The sequence below is a fragment of the Staurois parvus genome, unplaced genomic scaffold, assembly GCF_062004578.1.
Source record: "Staurois parvus isolate SC_StPar_1 unplaced genomic scaffold, SC_StPar_1.0 ptg000174l, whole genome shotgun sequence".
In the NCBI taxonomy this organism is placed as follows: domain Eukaryota; kingdom Metazoa; phylum Chordata; class Amphibia; order Anura; family Ranidae; genus Staurois; species Staurois parvus.
The window spans coordinates 2,664,236-2,682,070 of record NW_028317970.1 but is presented as its reverse complement, the minus strand read 5'-3'; the positions used below and the strand labels follow the sequence as shown (position 1 = coordinate 2,682,070).

The 17,835-nt window shown below is 44.1% G+C and overlaps 1 protein-coding gene across 1 annotated transcript; it reads right to left on the bottom strand.

Annotated features, from left to right (window-relative positions):
- Positions 1-38: 38 nt before the first annotated feature.
- Positions 39-16,994, bottom strand: LOC149462517 (uncharacterized). Its single transcript, XM_089676845.1, has 3 exons — positions 16,926-16,994; positions 300-506; positions 39-191 (listed from the first exon to the last, which is right to left on the bottom strand). Exons 1-3 carry the CDS (start codon positions 16,992-16,994, stop codon positions 39-41), a joined length of 429 nt encoding a protein of 142 aa, XP_089532971.1.
- Between the last annotated feature and the right edge of the window lie 841 nt (positions 16,995-17,835).

Genomic DNA, 17,835 nt, shown 5'->3' with positions numbered 1-17,835 from the left:
ATCAGTGAGCAGTATGGGTGGAGGAATGGATTTAGTGTTCATGACCCACCTGTGCTGATCTCTGTAGGAGTGTCCTCCTCTATAAATGTCCCCGTTATTCCATCCTCCTCCATAGACTGCTGATCATCCCTCACATACGCCTCTTCTTCTTCTGCTTTCACCTCAAATTCTATATCGATTGGATCTCCACTCTAAATCAAGGAAATGAGAGAAAATATCATCTGTAAAATATAAGGTCACATAAAAAATCCACACATTGTCTCTACAAGTCCATGTTCTAGATTCTCCACCCCACCAACCTTGCAATGGTGAGGGATGGTGTGACCTTCCTGTGTGGAATCCCGGGAATACAGAGGACAGGGACATTTCTCTGGTGGGTTCCTGGTATTAGGTGGCTCCATCATATCCTTGTGTCCTTCTGAAAACTCCTCCATCACTCCATACTCCTCATCCTCCTCTTTATACTCTTCTTTAACATCAATATTATCATCCCCGAGGATTCCACTCTGAAAGATATAATAAAACATTCATTGTAACAAACATGCTGTGTATAAATCACAACTACCAATAATTGTCACTCATCTACCTGATGATGGTGAGGGATGGTGTGACCTTCCTGTGTGGAATCCCAGGAATACAGAGGACGGGGACATCTCTCTGGTGGGTTCCCATGACTGGATCCATCTGTAGGAAACACACACACTGACTGAATCCATTGTTTCTATGTGTTTATCAGATGATGGGGGATCTAGGTGGATCCTCCGTACTGCTCTCTCCTTTACAATAAAGTCTCCTCTTACCCGGTGATGTGAGGGGCGGCTGATTGTCCATCATGACGTCCTTGTAGAGATCCTTGTGTCCTTCTAAATACTCCCACTCCTCCATGGAGAAATAGACAGTGACACCCTGACACCTTATAGGAACCTGACACACACAATGATACAGTCACCATCCAGACACATCCCTTGTCTGTTACTGGACAATGTCCCAGAATTCCCGGCACCGCTCACCTCTCCTGTCAGCAGCTCCATCATCTTCTTGGTGACTTCTAGAATCTTCTGCATGTTGTGTCTCTCAGGGTTTAGGGAGTCACATGGAGGCACTGTGATGGTCATATGGTCACCTGACTTCAGAAGAGGAAATCTCTGTATTGAGGAACCAATAGGAATATCATGTTAGACTCCCAGAATCCTCCTCACCTCTCCGGTCAGGTCTGTTTTATTAATAGAGATAAGAGTGATGTCATGTGACCTCCCAGAATCCTCCTCACCTCTCCGGTCAGGTCTGTGTTTTATTAATAGAGATGAGAGTGATGTCATGTGACCTCCCAGAATCCTCCTCACCTCTCCGGTCAGGTCTGTGTTTTATTAATAGAGATGAGAGTGATGTCATGTGACCTCCCAGAATCCTCCTCACCTCTCTGGTCAGGTCTGTGTTTTATTAATAGAGATGAGAGTGATGTCATGTGACCTCCCAGAATCCTCCTCACCTCTCCGGTCAGGTCTGTGTTTTATTAATAGAGATGAGAGTGATGTCATGTGACCTCCCAGAATCCTCCTCACCTCTCCGGTCAGGTCTGTGTGTTATTAATAGAGATAAGAGTGATGTCATGTGACCTCCCAGAATCCTCCTCACCTCTCCGGTCAGCAGGTAGATGATCTCCAGGGTGAAGTTTAGTATCTTCTCAGTCATGTGACTCCGGTCCTCCTCCATCCTCATTGGTGCCATCATGTGATCTATACAGGTCTCCTTGTAGACGGATAACTTTGGGAAATGAAAGTAAGAATTACACTCACCGGCCACTTTATTAGGTCCACCTTGCTAGTGCCAAGAAAATCTCCCCCACACCATTACACCACCAGCCTGAACCGTTGATACAAGGCAGGATGGATCCATGCTTTCATGTTGTTTATGCCAAATTCTGACCTTACCATCTGAATGTCGCAGCAAACTGTCTGCCCATTCTCCTCTGACATCAACAAGGCATTTTCCTCCACACAACTGCCGCTCACTGGGATATTATCCCTTTTTCGGACCATTCACTGGAAACCTTAGAGAATGTTGTGCGGGAAAATCCCAGTAGATCAGCAGTTTTTGAAATACGCAGACCAGCCTGCCTGGCAGTAACAACCACACCACATTCAAAGTCACTTAAATCCCCTTTCTTCTCCATTCTGATGCTCAGTTTGAACTTCAGCAAGTTGTCTTTGCCATATCTAGATGCCTAAATGCATTGAGTTGCTGCCATGTGATTGGCTGATTAGCAGTTTGTGTTACCCAGCAATTGAACAGGTGGACCTGATAGGGTGGCAAGTGAGTGTATTTGGATGGTATTGGTCACACAATAATAGGATGTGGATGTGAGGGGGGAATAGGAGGGTTGCTGGACATCTAACCACCTCAATACCTGACACTTCCACCCCCTTCCTGACCAGAACACTTTTCAGATTTCAATGTTGTTGCAGTTTGGATGACAATTGTGCGGTCATATACAGTACTATTCTAGGCTCTGCCTAGTCTGGGCAAAAATTGTGTCCCATTCCAACGTGTCCAACTGCATGAAAATCCATCCAAATTCAATATAAATCCCTCATAAATACTGAATAGAAATATAAAATCATCAATATTAATAGTTCTTTTATATCAGTTGATGTGCTTGTGCCTCTCCAATCACACTGCGCCAACCGACCGTGCGGAATAAAGTGCCTTGTGCCTCTCCAATCACACTGCGCCAACCAACCGTGCGGAATAATGTGCCTTGTGCTCCTCCAATCACACTGCGCCAACCAACCGTGCGGAATAAAGTGCCTTGTGCTTCTCCTTTCATCAAAGTGCAGATCTCATGCTTCCCTCCAGTGCTCCCCTCCAGTGCTCCCCCTCCAGTGCCCCCCCTCAGTGCTCCCCCTCCAGTGCTCCCCTTCGGTGCTCCCCTCCGGTACTCCCCCTCAGTGCTCTCCCTCCAGTGCTCCCCCTCCAGTGCTGCCCTCTGATACTCCCCCTCAGTGCCCCCCTCCAGTGCTCCCCCTCAGTGCTCCCCTCCAGTGCTCTCCCCTCCAGTGCTCCCCCTCCAGTGCTCTCCCTCAGTGATCCCCTCCAGTACTCCCCCTCCAGTGCTCCTCTCCAGTACTCCCCCTCCCCCACCACAGGATGTGGACTCTTACACTGGAATAAGAGTCCTATGTGCTGTGTCATGGTCCTGGTTAGTCTGGAGCTTGTAGTTCTCCTGGATGATTGTGTACAATTCCCCCCCCAATATATCATACAACTGATGGTTCATCTCATGATGTATGCAGGGAGGAGATAACAACAATCACCCACATGGTGTCATTCCATTTATTACAAACTTCCTTTACAGCAAACCATATACACTCACATTTGTATATAATATACAAGCAAAATGTCCGACCGAAAGTGTCCCATCCACATGAGTCCCACCATTCGGGAATTACATCACCGCAGCTGTCACTGACGCATTTCCCCTCCTCTAGGGGGCTGTAAGAGGATTGGCTGCTGGTGGTAGATGGTCTTATTTATACTGTGTGTCTCCATATCTCCGAGCCCACTTCCCCTTCCTGTCCTAACCCGGTGTCACCTCCGTGTCCTCCCGTGGCCTTGCGTGGTCATGCAACACTGAACCCAAATGACATTTTTATCATTTTTTAGACAGATAGAGCTTTCTTTTGGTGTACAGTATTTATTCACCACTGGGGGGAGGGGTCATTTATTTCTAAACAAACAAAAAAAGAACAATAATTTTGAAGAAAAAAACTTTTTTCTTCATTTGTTATAAAAGTTTGCAAAAAAGTTATTTTTCTCCCTCACTGATAGGCATTGATAAAGCTGCACTGATGAAGAGGCACTGATATGCAGCACTGATAGGTGGCACTGATGGGGCTGCATTGGTGGGCACTGATATGCTGCACTCATAGGTGGCACTGATTGGGCTGCACTGATAATCACAGTAAATGTCCCCTGTCACAGGAAAGCCGGTTATCGGTTTCCTTTCCTTTCCTCAGACAATAACAGCGCTGAGGGCAGGAAATCCCAATAACCGGCTTTTGTTTACATGTGATCAGCTGTGATTGGATACAGCTGATCACATGGTAAAGAGACAACATCATTGGATCTTTTCCCTGATCAGGGATGTGTTGAGCTCCCCACCAATCACCATGCTGCGTCCCCCTCCACCTGCACAGCAAGAGTGGGATGACATCATACAACGTCCTTCCAGAAGGAGAGAGGTCCTGTCCGCCATCATTGTACAATAGGCCGGGTGGGAACCAGTTCAGGACTTCTGTCCTCCTGGAAACACATTTAGTTTGGACTGTTTAGTGTTTGATGCATATTTGAGGTCCCGGGACCCTCTTGTCCTTCCAGATCAGAAATCCCCTTTTTTCTGTTGGGTTTGTTTGGTCTCTGAACTGGTTTTGATGAGTATTAGATCTGCAGACAAGGAATGATAAATACGATCCTTCCTATGACTTGTTTGCTCTGAGGCAGTGCTGTGAGGTCAATGTCGGCTCATCATGAGGTCCAGGAAGGGAAACTTGATGACTTTTGGCTGGAGTTTCCTGTTAATCAGGATAATTGCCAGACCTCCGGCTGCAAGCCTCCAATCTCCAGCAGCCTGCTGACTGACAGGAGTGATGTCACTGTCACTCTCTGCAGTAAGATAAGAGATTGGATGGGATAGCAGGAGGATGGTGCTGGTGGAGTAGAGAGCTGTGGGGGAGGAGTCTGTTCTCTTCCCTCCAATGGCAGCCCAGTGTGGGTAGGAGGACAATGGGGGGTTCTCTTGGTTGCCAAGTATTTTCTGGAATCCAGGACATTGTACAGAGTGGTGGTGGGTTCCTGGGGCTCTGAATTCCAGCACCGGGCACTGCCAGAGCCTGTGTCATGGGAAGGTATTGGAGTGTCTCCTGAAGATGTATAGCACTGACCCCTGACTACATTTTAGGCAATGTTGCAGAAACAGACGTCCTCTAAGAAAAGTGCCCACCAAGGGCCCAGAGTCCTTCAACTACTCTTCCTCCTTAAGGCCCCGAGCTCCACTACCCTTCAGGGGCCCCAAAGTTCCTTATCTGTAGTACCCCCTGAGACCCCTCAGCTCCTCTACTTCCCTCAGACCCCTCAGTATTTCCCTCCCTCTGACACCAATGATGGAACATATTCTTCATGGCCGGCTGGGGAATGTTTTCTTCCTCCTGAGCAGCAATGTAAGGGGCTCTATGCTCCATACTCCTGACCCCGGCACTCCATCATTGTGTTGGCTGCATAGTGTAATGATTGCCCATTGGCTGCCTGTGTAGTGTCATCATTGCCCTTTGTAGGCCATGTATGGTCAGGATGGTCCTTGTCTTGTCTATTTATTGTCAGTGCTGTTTGTTTAGAGGACCATATTACTAGAATTTATCTCCACAATGAGGAGAATGTTCCGGCCCCGGAAGTGGGGGAATGTTCTGCCCCTGAAGGGGTTCATCTGGGTTCCCACACTATATATGTGTGTATCATCATCTCCTGGAGATAAAAGACGTCACAGTGACTATGGAGGAAGAGGACGGACATGACTACGGAGGAAGAGGACAGACATGACTATGGAGGAAGAGGACGGACATGGCTATGGAGGAAGAGGACGGACATGACTATGGAGGAAGAGGACGGGCGTGACTATGGAGGAAGAGGACGGACGTGACAATGGAGGAAGAGGACGGACGTGACTATGGAGGAAGAGGACGGATGTGACTATGGAGGAAGAGGACGGACGTGACGATGGAGGAAGAGGACGGATGTGACGATGGAGGAAGAGGACGGACGTGACGATGGAGGAAGAGGACGGATGTGACGATGGAGGAAGAGGACGGACGTGACTATGGAGGAAGAGGACGGACGTGACTGTGGAGGAAGAGGACGGACGTGACTGTGGAGGAAGAGGACGGACGTGACGATGGAGGAAGAGGACAGACATGACAGGGGGTTACTGGGTGTAAATAGGAAATAACATGTTATTACCTCCTCTGCTGCCACTTCCAGCAATGTCTCCTCTCTACTTCCTGTCTGTGCCTGACATCACTTCCTGTCTGTACCTGACATCACTTCCTGTCTTCCATAGAGACTTCCTGTCTGGGTAGAAGTGAGATCCCCACCTTGTGGAGCTCAGAGGAACTGCAGCCCTGAGAAGCGTCTGGTAGTGTGACCCCGGCCTTGTGCTGGGTGTGTATGGACTGTAGATCCTTATAGAGGGGTCACCTCCACTCCCACCAAGGGGGACAGAAATATATGACTCCTCGGGGGAGGGATTTTGGCCCCTTTGATTTAGCAGTAACATTGATGGCAGATTTAGTCCTGTAGAACATCTGGTATATGGATACAAAGCCCCCCAGCCCAGAGTAAAGGGTGGAAATGGCTGGTGACCCCCAGATTTGGGCAATGATGTCATCACTATAAATGGATAAAACCCGCGCTATGTGTAACAACTCCAAACCTACAAAAACCTTCTAGCGGACTGCTGCTGTAACAAAGGGAAGGATTCCCTGTCATCTAGAAGAGCATTATGTGTCACAGCGCTGTCCTATTGTGTGTGCACAGAAATCATCACAAATACACTACAAATATGTGGAGACATTCAGAGATAAAGAGCTCGGGGCTCCAAATCCTATTCTCTGCACATCCACTGCTTCCACTTTACACCCACTTCATTGGTCTTATGGGGTTTATCAATAAATGAAGGAAACTGAACCGTGTGCAAATCCATCCACAACATAAAGTGCTTTGTGCTCAAGATGCTGCTCCCTGCACATCCACTGCTTCCACTTTACACCCACTTCATTCATCTCATCAGATTTGCTGCTATAGGAAATCATCTCAAATCCTGTGCAAATCCATGGAGACAGACAATATTGTGTGCTCAGTATAGTGTTCTCTGCAAGTCCACCGCTTCCACTTTGCATCTACTTCAATCCACTTATTTTACTCCGAAAATCCACCAATCAGTGAAAAGTTGATAAGCTGTCTCCTATTCAGCCTCCAAATGCTTCCTCCTCTGCCTTTTATAAGGCTACTCTGTAGGGTATATTACTCACAATCCCAGTGAGTGATAAAAATATCCTCCATAGTGTAGTATTATTAATTATGCAGTCTTTATTTAAACATAGGAAGTACAGTCACATGAACCTGCAGTCCCTTCCTCCTGCTATATGTGGGTATGCTGCATCCATCTGGTACTTCCTGGGTGTACTAAGATGGCGTCCTCTACCAGAAGTGCGTCACTCGTACCGGAAGCTGCGTATCGGCGTTACCTACGCGTTACGTCACGTGGTCTCGTGACTTCCTCGGGGTATCGCCAAGGAGACGCAGCTGCTCCTTTTATATTGGCATTGGCGCATATCCCGCCTCCCAAGCTGATAACAGACACGTGGCCATTTTCTAGAAGCCTAAAAATGTAGATATGGCGCATACCTGGCCTCCCAGGCTAATAATTAGCCGCGACCATTGGATGGAAGCCAAAACGGTATTTTATACAGTGGGGATGGAAAGTTTGGGCACCCCAGCTAAAAATTTGTATTAATGTGCATAAAGAAGCCAAGGAAAGATGGAAAAATCTCCAAAAGGCATCAAATTACAGATTAGACATTCTTATAATATGTCAACAAAAGTTAGATTTTATTTCCATCATTTACACTTTCAAAATAACAGAAAACAAGAAAATGGCGTCTGCAAACGTTTGGGCACCCTGCAGAGTTAATATCTTGTACTGCCCCCTTTGGCAAGTATCACAGCTTGTAAACGCTTTTTGTAGCCAGCCAAGAGTCTTTCAATTCTTGTTTGAGGTATCTTTGCCCATTCTTCCTTACAAAAGTCTTCCAGTTCTTTGAGATTTCTGGGCTGTCTGTCACGCACGGCTCTTTTAAGGTCTATCCATAGATTTTCAATGGTGTTGAGGTCAGGAGATTGTGAAGGTCATGGCAAAACCTTCAGTTTACGCCTCTTGATGTAATCCCCCGTGGATTTCGAGGTGTGTTTAGGATCATTATCCATTTGTAGAAGCCATCCTCTCTTTAACTTCAGCTTTTTCACAGATGGCATCAAGTTACCATCCAAAATTTGCTGAAATTTTATTGAATCCATTTTTCCTTCTACTCGTGAGATGTTCCCTGTGCCACTGGCTGCAACACAACCCCAAAGCATGTTTGATCCAACCCCATGCTTAACAGTTGGACAGAGGTTCTTTTCATTAAATTCTGTGCCCCTTTGTAATGGAGGAAAGGCAGGACAGAACACACAGAGTGGATAGCAGACGCACAAAGCTTTATTGAGACAAACAGACGGCAGTCCTTCAATACGTTGGGTGGCAGAGAGGGTGGATTTGCCACTAAATGGTAACGAGGGGGCCCCACCCACTTATAGTCCACTAGGAGAGCCAAGGGGGTGTCCCTGTAACAGGGGTAGTCCGACACAGGAGAGGGGTGCGAGGGGTCACCACCGCAACAGTTCAGGTAACACAGTGGGGAAGCAGGTACTCACGGATCCAACAGGGTGCCTGGTCTCCCAGGGGTAGAAGCAGAACGCAGGTACCTGTGGAGTCCGGATCAGGCGGGTGGCGTCTTGCTCTGGCAGACAGGCTGTGGTAGTCTCTCCCCCTTCTGTGGGGTCTCTCGCAATCACAGGCAAGCTTTCTCTGGTTGTCTCTTCCCTCCTGTGTGGTCTCTGTGAGGCTGGGGTAGGCTTGCAGAGTCTATTCACAAGGGTCTCGCCGAAGCTTGAGATCCCTTGCAGACTACACACCAGAATGACAAGGAGCTCCAGCATCCACCTCTTAAACTGCTGCAGGATGCTCCCCGGTCGCCTTGGCAACCGGGAGGGGGAAGGGAACACTAGACCCCAGGGAGAATCAGGCTGGTGACAGGGACATCCTGGGAGCAGGGATGATGTCTGCATAGATGAAAAGCAGGTTGGGAGGTGTGCAGAGAGCTCCCAGCCAGCTGGCCGGGAGGGAGGGGGCCCAGAGTTATTTGATTTGGCCATTTGGCCTAGTGACACAGGGGACAATTGGAACAATATAGAGCAGGACACTGAGGGCATGTGATACAAGGCATTAATAAGGGGATTAATAATTGGCAGGCTCCCATACCGTGACACCCTTCTTCTCCAAACGTACCTTTGCTCATTCCGGCCAAAAAGTTCAATTTTAACCTGATCGGTCCACAGAACTTGTTTCCAAAATGCATCAGGCTTGTCTATAAGTTCATTTGCAAAGTTCAAACGATGATTTTTGTGGTGAGGACGTAGAAGAGGTTTTCTTCTGATGACTCTTCCATGAAGACCATATTTGTACAAGTATCTCTTTATAGTGGAATAGTGTACCACAACTCCAGTGTCTGCCAGATCTTTCTGGAGGGATCGTGCCGTCAAACGTGGGTTTTGAATTGTTTTTCTCACAATCCTGCGAGCTGTTCTGTCTGATATTTTTCTTGGTCTTCCAGATCTTGCTTTAACTTCCACTGTTCCTGATGACTGCCATTTCTTAATTACATTCCGAACAGAGGATATTGACATCTGAAAACACTTTGCTATCTTCTTATAGCCTTCTCCAGCTTTGTGAGCGTCAACTATTTTCAGTTTCCGTTTTCTAGACAACTGCTTAGAAGAACCCATGGTGCTGATTGTTGGGGCAAGGTCAGATGAGTCTGGGCATTTAAAACCTTTGAGATTGACATCACCTGGTCTTCGCAGATGATGATTGAGAACAATCCATGACACTGGCAGGTCTCAGCTTGGCAAAGGGGGCAGTGCATGCTATAAATTCTGCAGGGTGCCCAAACTTTTGCAGACGCCATTTTTTGTTTTCTGTTATTTTGAAAGTGTAAATGATGGAAATAAAATCTAACTTTTGTTGGCATATTATAAGAATGTCTAATCTGTAATTTGATGCCTTTTGGAGATTTCCAAAATCTTTCCTTGGCTTCTTTATGCACATTAATACAAATTTTTAGCTGGGGTGCCCAAACTTTCGATCCCCACTGTATATATATATGTTCATAATAAACTAACCTCCATACCCAGGAAAAAGACATTATATTCAGCTAAAAACCCCAACACAGTCAGGATCCAAAATGAAGGAACTATACTCACTAAAAAACCTTTATTATTAAAACAACTCTAAATAAATTCTACTAATATTAACTATTTAAAAAAGGGGAATAAACCAGGTGGAAATAAATGTATTCTAACATATACACTACCCAGAAAGATGAAGTGTATATAAGAATAAAAATAAATAACTATATACATAAAAATATAAGTATACCCATATCGATATAAAAAACTCTCAGAACACCTTTTGAAGACAAAAATAATACCAAAAAAATGATAAATAAAAAATATGTTTATAAATAAAAAAATAAAATAAAAATGACCACATGTGTATGCAATATACCCACACATGAACATAGATTGCTACCTAAATAAATAGCATAATTCCATAAATACAATTACAATAAAAAATAAAATATATATGGAATATATAAAATGTATATAAAATATATAGACAGCCAACAATCTAAAAACTAAAATATTTATTAAAAATCACTGATAAAACAATTGAGATCAAACTCAACATTCAACCCTCTAGGGACCATAGTTTTCATATAATAAATCCAACGTGACTCGGCTTGGCTGAGGGATCTCATTTTGTTACTGCCTCTCCAGTGTCTTTTAAATTTTTCTATCCCCCAGAATTTAATATTACTGGGATCCTTATTGTGATGTGTGGCAAAATGCCTAGAGACATTGTGCTTAGGGAACCCTTCCTAATGTTTTGAACGTGCTCCCTGAGTCTCTTCCATAGCGCTCTTTTCATTCTGCCAATATATTGTAATATATGCTTGGTTTCATTGTAAGTATTTTCTATCTTAAGATATGAAATTGTAGGGAAAAGTGCTTTTAAATAGGATGTATGTTTTACTGTTATCTCGGAATGTCTTTCATGTCCAGTGAAGGACTGGTTTATAGCTTTACGATCACCTCCAAATAAGAGTCTCACAGACATACTGGGCCCAGGCTAATTGGAGTTTATAACCATGAAGCTATCCAGCTGGGCCTGATGCCTTGTGAACCCAGCATATACACAGACCACATTCCTGAGGGAGGGGGATTGGAGGGAGAGAGAATGATACAAGATGGAGGATCTTTAGCAAGATGGATGACCGCGTCCATCTCTGTATGTACAATTGCTACAGAAGTTATTGTTCTTCCTAACTATACAGGTGGCACAGACACAAGCATACACCCAGGGCCACTGTTAGATATCACGGGCCCCGTACAGCATACTTGACAGCCCCCCACCGCCAGAGAAAATATCCAAATTATATTAATGGCAAAAATTCACTAAAAACATTGTTAATGGACATAATCCCAACCATATTCCTGTGAAATCTAAATGATAAAACTGTACTGAGTTAATAAATAAAGCTGTGTGTGTAATGGAGGTGTTGGGGCTCATTCACATGGGTGCTGTGGCCTGTAGAGTGGGAATCAGTGGTTGGTTTTTGTGGCTGTCGCCGTTTGCAGGCAACCTATGTTACACTATGGAATTGCTGCAGGTCATAATTTGACAAGCATATGGGTGCAGGTATACAGCCCTGAACACAGACAGTGAGCATTCAGGGCCACTTCCCCACACCTTCACACCTGTCAGATGACAACCTGTGTTCATACAGCTGCTGTGTCCCCATAGTGTAACAGGTGGCTCCAGCCACATAAACAACCCCCTCATTCATGCTGTACAGGACAGAGGACCTGTGTGAATGGGCATTTTTTACTTTTTTTTCCTCGTTAATTTCGTTAATTTCAATGGGCTGCCTAACGTGTGGGAACATGAAGGAATACTGCAGGCATATTATTTGCAAAGTGTGTTGCACCTAACCGCACAGTAGTGTGGTGCCATGCGTTTTTGTGGCTGTGAATGGGTCTGTTTTTAATAGTCGTGTGGAGGTGCAATTACGTTTTCATCATGGTACCTGCGCACATCTGCAGAGGGCATTGCATTTCTTTGCTGTGCTGGAAAATGTGTGTTCTTGCATACGTTTCTGCACCACCAATGGTGTGAACAAGTCCTAAGGGCCAGTTCACACTATAGAAACAGTCTAGATGTGTTCCAGATGCGTTTTTTCATGCCCTTTTGGCATGCATGTTTAGTGTGTTCCAGTACATTTTGGATGCATTTTGGACACTTTGCATTCCATTTTTGTATCCCTTCCAGTTAGTTTGTTCTACTTTCTTTTTATTCAATTTAATCAGGGACGTGTGCATTTTAGTACATTCAAGGACGTTTCAACGCGTTCCAGTAAAGTTCTATGCAGAAACAATGCAGCGTGGTCAACTTTTTTGACAGTACCTGCAATGCACTTCAAAGGCAAGCGCTGATGTGAACTATGACATTGACAACCACATAACCTTCTTTCTGTGCGTTTGTGATGCCAAAAAAGCAATTGAAACACATGTAGTGTGAACTGGTCCTAAAGGTTATTAGAGGTCAGGGAACGGGACTGACCAGGAATTGTAAATTCAATCAGACTAGTGGTGAAATACAATCAGCAATCGTATAATAATGTGAGATCTGAGCTGTAGCTGATAGGAAATGAGACACATTAACTTGATCAGTAAATAAACAGTTAAATAAAAAGAGTGGGGTGGGGATACATAGATTTGCATATGGGACAGGTGATGATGGGGTGGGGGAGGGGGACAAGTTGTATAAGGAGACAGGTTTAAAAGAAGAGAAAACAAGTTACAATGAAATATACACAGCATGAAACTTGCACATTTTAAACTTGTCAGAAGAACAGGACGCAGGGAAGATTCATCCCCTTTCCAATTTCTAGTCATTAGCCAAAATCTTAATTGATCAATATTACTGGCACAACCCAGAAAATTGATGTCCTTTTTTTAACATTCATAAATGTCAATGAGCTTACAATCTAAGGGCAGAAACTCAGCCATGTACTAGGCCCAATGAACCTAACAGCATGTCTTTGGAGTGTTGGCAGAAACACATCCATACAGGGAAAGCATGCAAACTGGGATGCAGCCATGACTGGGATTAGAACCCATGACCCAAGTGCTGTAAGTTCTGAGCTCTAACCACTAAGCCACTGTAGGAGACACAGTTTGAGCTGCAATGTAGAATAGTTACATTGTTTACAAATAATGATAAAGCGAGCGCTGGTCAAATTATATAGACTACTAAAATGGTATTACACAAGATAAATATAAATCTCGGTATAGATACGAAGGTAGCAGCTAGCACTCAGGGTATTGGCAACAGTCCCAGAATAGAAATATGTTAAAGTAATAGTGCAGCACTATAAATGCATGTTATCAATCATAAATGCATGTAAAGTCAACAAAGTGCAAATAATTGCAATAATGATGTAAACTGGTAAATGGTGATAAAAAAAGTTCATCTAATCATTCCTGAATAATGGAATGTCCTTGGTGTGAGAGTACCAACTCAGAGAGTGCCTATGAATGGCACGTGTGGTTTCTCCATGAAGGACAGTAGTGCATGAACTCGTGAAAGATAAACCACCCTTGGGACGGGTGTACACTCACCAGAACAAAAGTATTAATGTGCATGGGTTATACACATCACACATCTGGGGGTGCAGCGGTATGCTGGCAGCTATGGGTTAGTCATCCAGCTCCATCCATCAAGGTGGGTTCCAAAATGGTCCTGGGGAGGAATTATCTCAGCCACAGGAGCCAGAAAGGTGTTTAATAGTGTAGTACTTTATTATAATGGTCATGAGTAGAGATGAGCGAATTATTCAAAAATTCGATTCGGCTGATTCGCCGAATTTCAGGAAGAAATTCGATTCGATGCGAATTTATTCGCTACGAAGTTAACTTATAAAAAGGGTTTCTAGGCTTCAGAGAGCCTTTAAATTAGTGCAGAACACTGTACCTTTAATTTAAATGCCCTTGGAGATGAGGAAGGAGAAGGAGAAGGATGAGAAGAAGGAGAAGGAGAAGGATGAGAAGAAGGAGAAGGATGAGAAGAAGGAGAAGGAGAAGGATGAGAAGAAGGAGAAGGAGAAGGATGAGAAGATGGAGAAGGATGAGAAGAAGGAGAAGGAGAAGGATGAGAAGAAGGAGAAGGATGAGAAGAAGGAGAAGGAGAAGGATGAGAAGAAGGAGAAGGATGAGAAGAAGGAGAAGGATGAGAAGAAGGAGAAGGATGAGAAGAAGGAGAAGGATGAGAAGAAGGATGAGAAGAAGGAGAAGGATGAGAAGAAGGATGAGAAGAAGGAGAAGGATGAGAAGAAGGAGAAGGATGAGAAGAAGGATGAGAAGAAGGAGAAGGATGAGAAGAAGGATGAGAAGGATGAGAAGAAGGAGAAGGAGAAGGATGAGAAGAAGGAGAAGGAGAAGGATGAGAAGAAGGAGAAGGATGAGAAGAAGGAGAAGGATGAGAAGAAGGATGAGAAGAAGGATGAGAAGAAGGAGAAGGATGAGAAGAAGGATGAGAAGAAGGAGAAGGATGAGAAGAAGGATGAGAAGAAGGAGAAGGATGAGAAGAAGGAGAAGGATGAGAAGAAGGAGAAGGATGAGAAGAAGGATGAGAAGAAGGAGAAGGATGAGAAGAAGGAGAAGGAGAAGGATGAGAAGAAGGAAAAGGATGAGAAGAAGGAGAAGGATGAGAAGAAGGAGAAGTATGAGAAGAAGGAGAAGGAGAAGGATGAGAAGAAGGAGAAGGATGAGAAGAAGGAGAAGGATGAGAAGAAGGATGAGAAGAAGGAGAAGGATGAGAAGAAGGATGAGAAGAAGGAGAAGGATGAGAAGAAGGAGAAGGATGAGAAGAAGGAGAAGGATGAGAAGAAGAAGAAGGATGAGAAGAAGGAGAATTCCAAGCCGGCAAAAAGTGTATCTGCAGAGCTCCGCTATTTCTTAGCGGAGCTCTGCAGATACACTTAGCGGAGCTCTGCAGATACACTTTTTGCCGGCTTGGAATTCTTCTTATTTTCATCCTACTTCTTCTTCTTCTTCTTCATCCTCATCCTCTTCTTCTTCTTATGAGGATGAGGATGAAGAAGAAGAAGTAGGATGAAAATAAGAATAATTCCAAGCCGGCAAAAAGTGTATCTGCAGAGCTCCGCTAAGTGTATCTGCAGAGCTCCGCTAAGAAATAGCGGAGCTCTGCAGATACACTTTTTGCCGGCTTGGAATTCTTCTTATTTTCATCCTACTTCTTCTTCTTCTTCTTCATCCTCATCCTCAGAAGAAGAAGAAGAGGATGAGGATGAAGAGGAAGAAGAAGAAGAAGTAGGATGAAAATAAGAAGAATTCCAAGCCGGCAAAAAGTGTATCTGCAGAGCTCCTCTATTCTGCAGATACACTTAGAGGAGCTCTGCAGATACACTTTTTGCCGGCTTGGAATTATTCTTATTTTCATCCTACTTCTTCTTCTTCTTCATCCTCATCCTCATCCTCTTCTTCTTCTTCTGAGGATGAGGATGAGGATGAAGAAGAAGAAGAAGAAGAAGAAGTAGGATGAAAATAAGAATTCCAAACCGGCAAAAAGTGTATCTGCAGAGCTCCTCTATTTCTGACAGTTCTCTGACAGTTCCTTCACATGTACAGCGGTTGAAACATTGTATCTGTTTCCGAATAAAAACATCTGTATCCTAAATGGAAACAAATAGATACAATGTTTCAACCGCTGTACATGTGAAGGAACTGTCAGAGAAATGTCAGAAATAGCGGAGCTCTCTGCAGGGACATTTTTGCCGGCTGATCGGGAAAAATCCGATTCGCGCACCCGAAGTAGGCAAATATTCGGATTCGACGCGAATCAAATTTTTCCTGAAATTCGTATCGAATTCCACTTTGCCTGGTTCGATTCGCTCATCTCTAGTCATGAGTAACAATTTAAAATATCCACGTGGAGTAATAAAAATAATAGCAAAGTGAGTACCAAGATGGTACACTCCTCAATGGCGTGTCATCAGCAATAGGGATCCACCCAATGCATTTCGTGTACCAACACGTCCTATTGGTGTGCCCCTGAGGACATGTTAGTACACAAAATGCATTGCGTGGAGCCCTACTGCTGACGCCACGCCACCGCCATTGAGGAGCATCCGCCATACTGTCCGTCACTGATAAACCGTCTGCACTACTGTCCGTCACGGATAAACCTCACGTGCCATAACATAGAATAGTTACATGATTAAAGAGAAGGGAGATATATCATTATATTGGGAAATTAGAACTAGACATTCCCAATTATTTGAGATATAAGTGTGAAAATGTTTGACATTTGAAAATAGAATGTATGACATTCATTAGGAAATGCATTAGTTGTCTCATCATTTTGGAGAAACAGCAACCCAAAAAAAAAAAGGTGTACTTTTACTTTAAATTATAAGTATTCTCATATGCAAACAGAAAACCGCCAACGGTACAAAGCCAGCGGTTGTGTGTCACCTAGCGAACATATCCGGCATTGCATCTAGAAATGTGCTAGATGTGATTCCGGATTTACTAACAGGAAAGAGTTCACAAGGTAGATGCTTTTCAATGAGTTTGCTAGACGCCTTTCTGAAGACTGACAGGTCAAGATTGATTGAATGGAATCTGCCTTAAAAGCCTTTTTCATAGGCTTTTTTGAGTGTGGGCAAGGACACAGGGGCCCCATGATCCCCTATTGCCCGGGGGGCCCCATGAGTTGTCAGTCCACCCCTGGTCACGGAAGTTCTTAAGCTGTTCCAAAGCAACACATTCTTCTCCCATAAGATTATCATATGCCATCTTTCCAAAATTCACCATTTTTAATTCTCTGGTAACTGCAGCCACAGAACACTGAACTCCAGCTACTGCCGACAAGGGGGAAAAGAAAAAGATGTAACATAAAACCCCTCATCATCTACTCTGGACAGGACCATGTGTTCCTCACCATTCTCGTATCTCTGAATTTCCTCCACCAGTTCTAAAGCCATGTCAGCTAAATCATCTTCAATATCCTCTACATGACTTTCCTGTCATCGGGCAACAACATCTCCTAAAGCTCTGTACTCCTTTCTGGAGAGCTGGGGCCAATCTTTTATCAGTCCATTAAAGGATCATCTTGTCTATTGTTTGTGGAATGTAATGCTTTCAAGACAAACTTACTGGTAAATAAATATAAATCTTTAACTGCTTCACTCGAACCTTTCATAACAGAGCAAAACCTCAAACTCTTAGAAAGAAAACAAATCACCTTGGAAAGGTTAACAATTTTATAGTCACTTTCCTCTATTGTTTATCCAACCTGTTCTTATTCTAGTATATTGTTTTCTACCCCATTTGTGGAGAATATCCCTCCCCAACCCGTTCCCTTCCTATACCCCCTCCTTGACTAAGATCTCTTTGTTTTCCTGCTTCTTCTATTCCCCCTCTCCCCTCCTCCATGCTCCTATTTTTTGCTAGTTATTCACCAACACCAACTTGGTCCTTACGTGTAAAAAATGAATGGTGTGACTGGAATGAAGTTCCTTTAATCTAAAGTTCCATGACAGTGATTGGACTTTTATATCTTTATATGGTCATCTGCTTTTTGGGCTCCTAGCAATATTGGTGACATCCAAGCTATGCAGAATGGTTTTGGTGGTCCCTGTAGAAATCCATATATATGGGCATTTGTGCATTATTAATTACAGACTAAACCCACCTGGAGACCTGGGGACACTACAAGTTATATATTCCATGTTACAGGTACCTCCAAGTTCCTGTGGAAGTCCATGTGTGGACATTTCTACCTATGATAAATGACAGGCTAAACCCACCTGGGGACACTGTACA

Excerpts from the sequence above, each read along its gene's own strand:
- LOC149462517 (XM_089676845.1), bottom strand. The coding sequence starts at position 16,994 with ATGGCTTTAGAACTGGTGGAGGAAATTCAGAGATACGAGAATGGTGAG. Across the intron at positions 507-16,925 it reads AACACATGGTCCTGTCCAGA|AGTGGAATCCTCGGGGATGA; the intron begins GTAGATGATGAG and ends TATATCTTTCAG. Across the intron at positions 192-299 it reads CCATCCCTCACCATTGCAAG|AGTGGAGATCCAATCGATAT; the intron begins GTTGGTGGGGTG and ends TCCTTGATTTAG.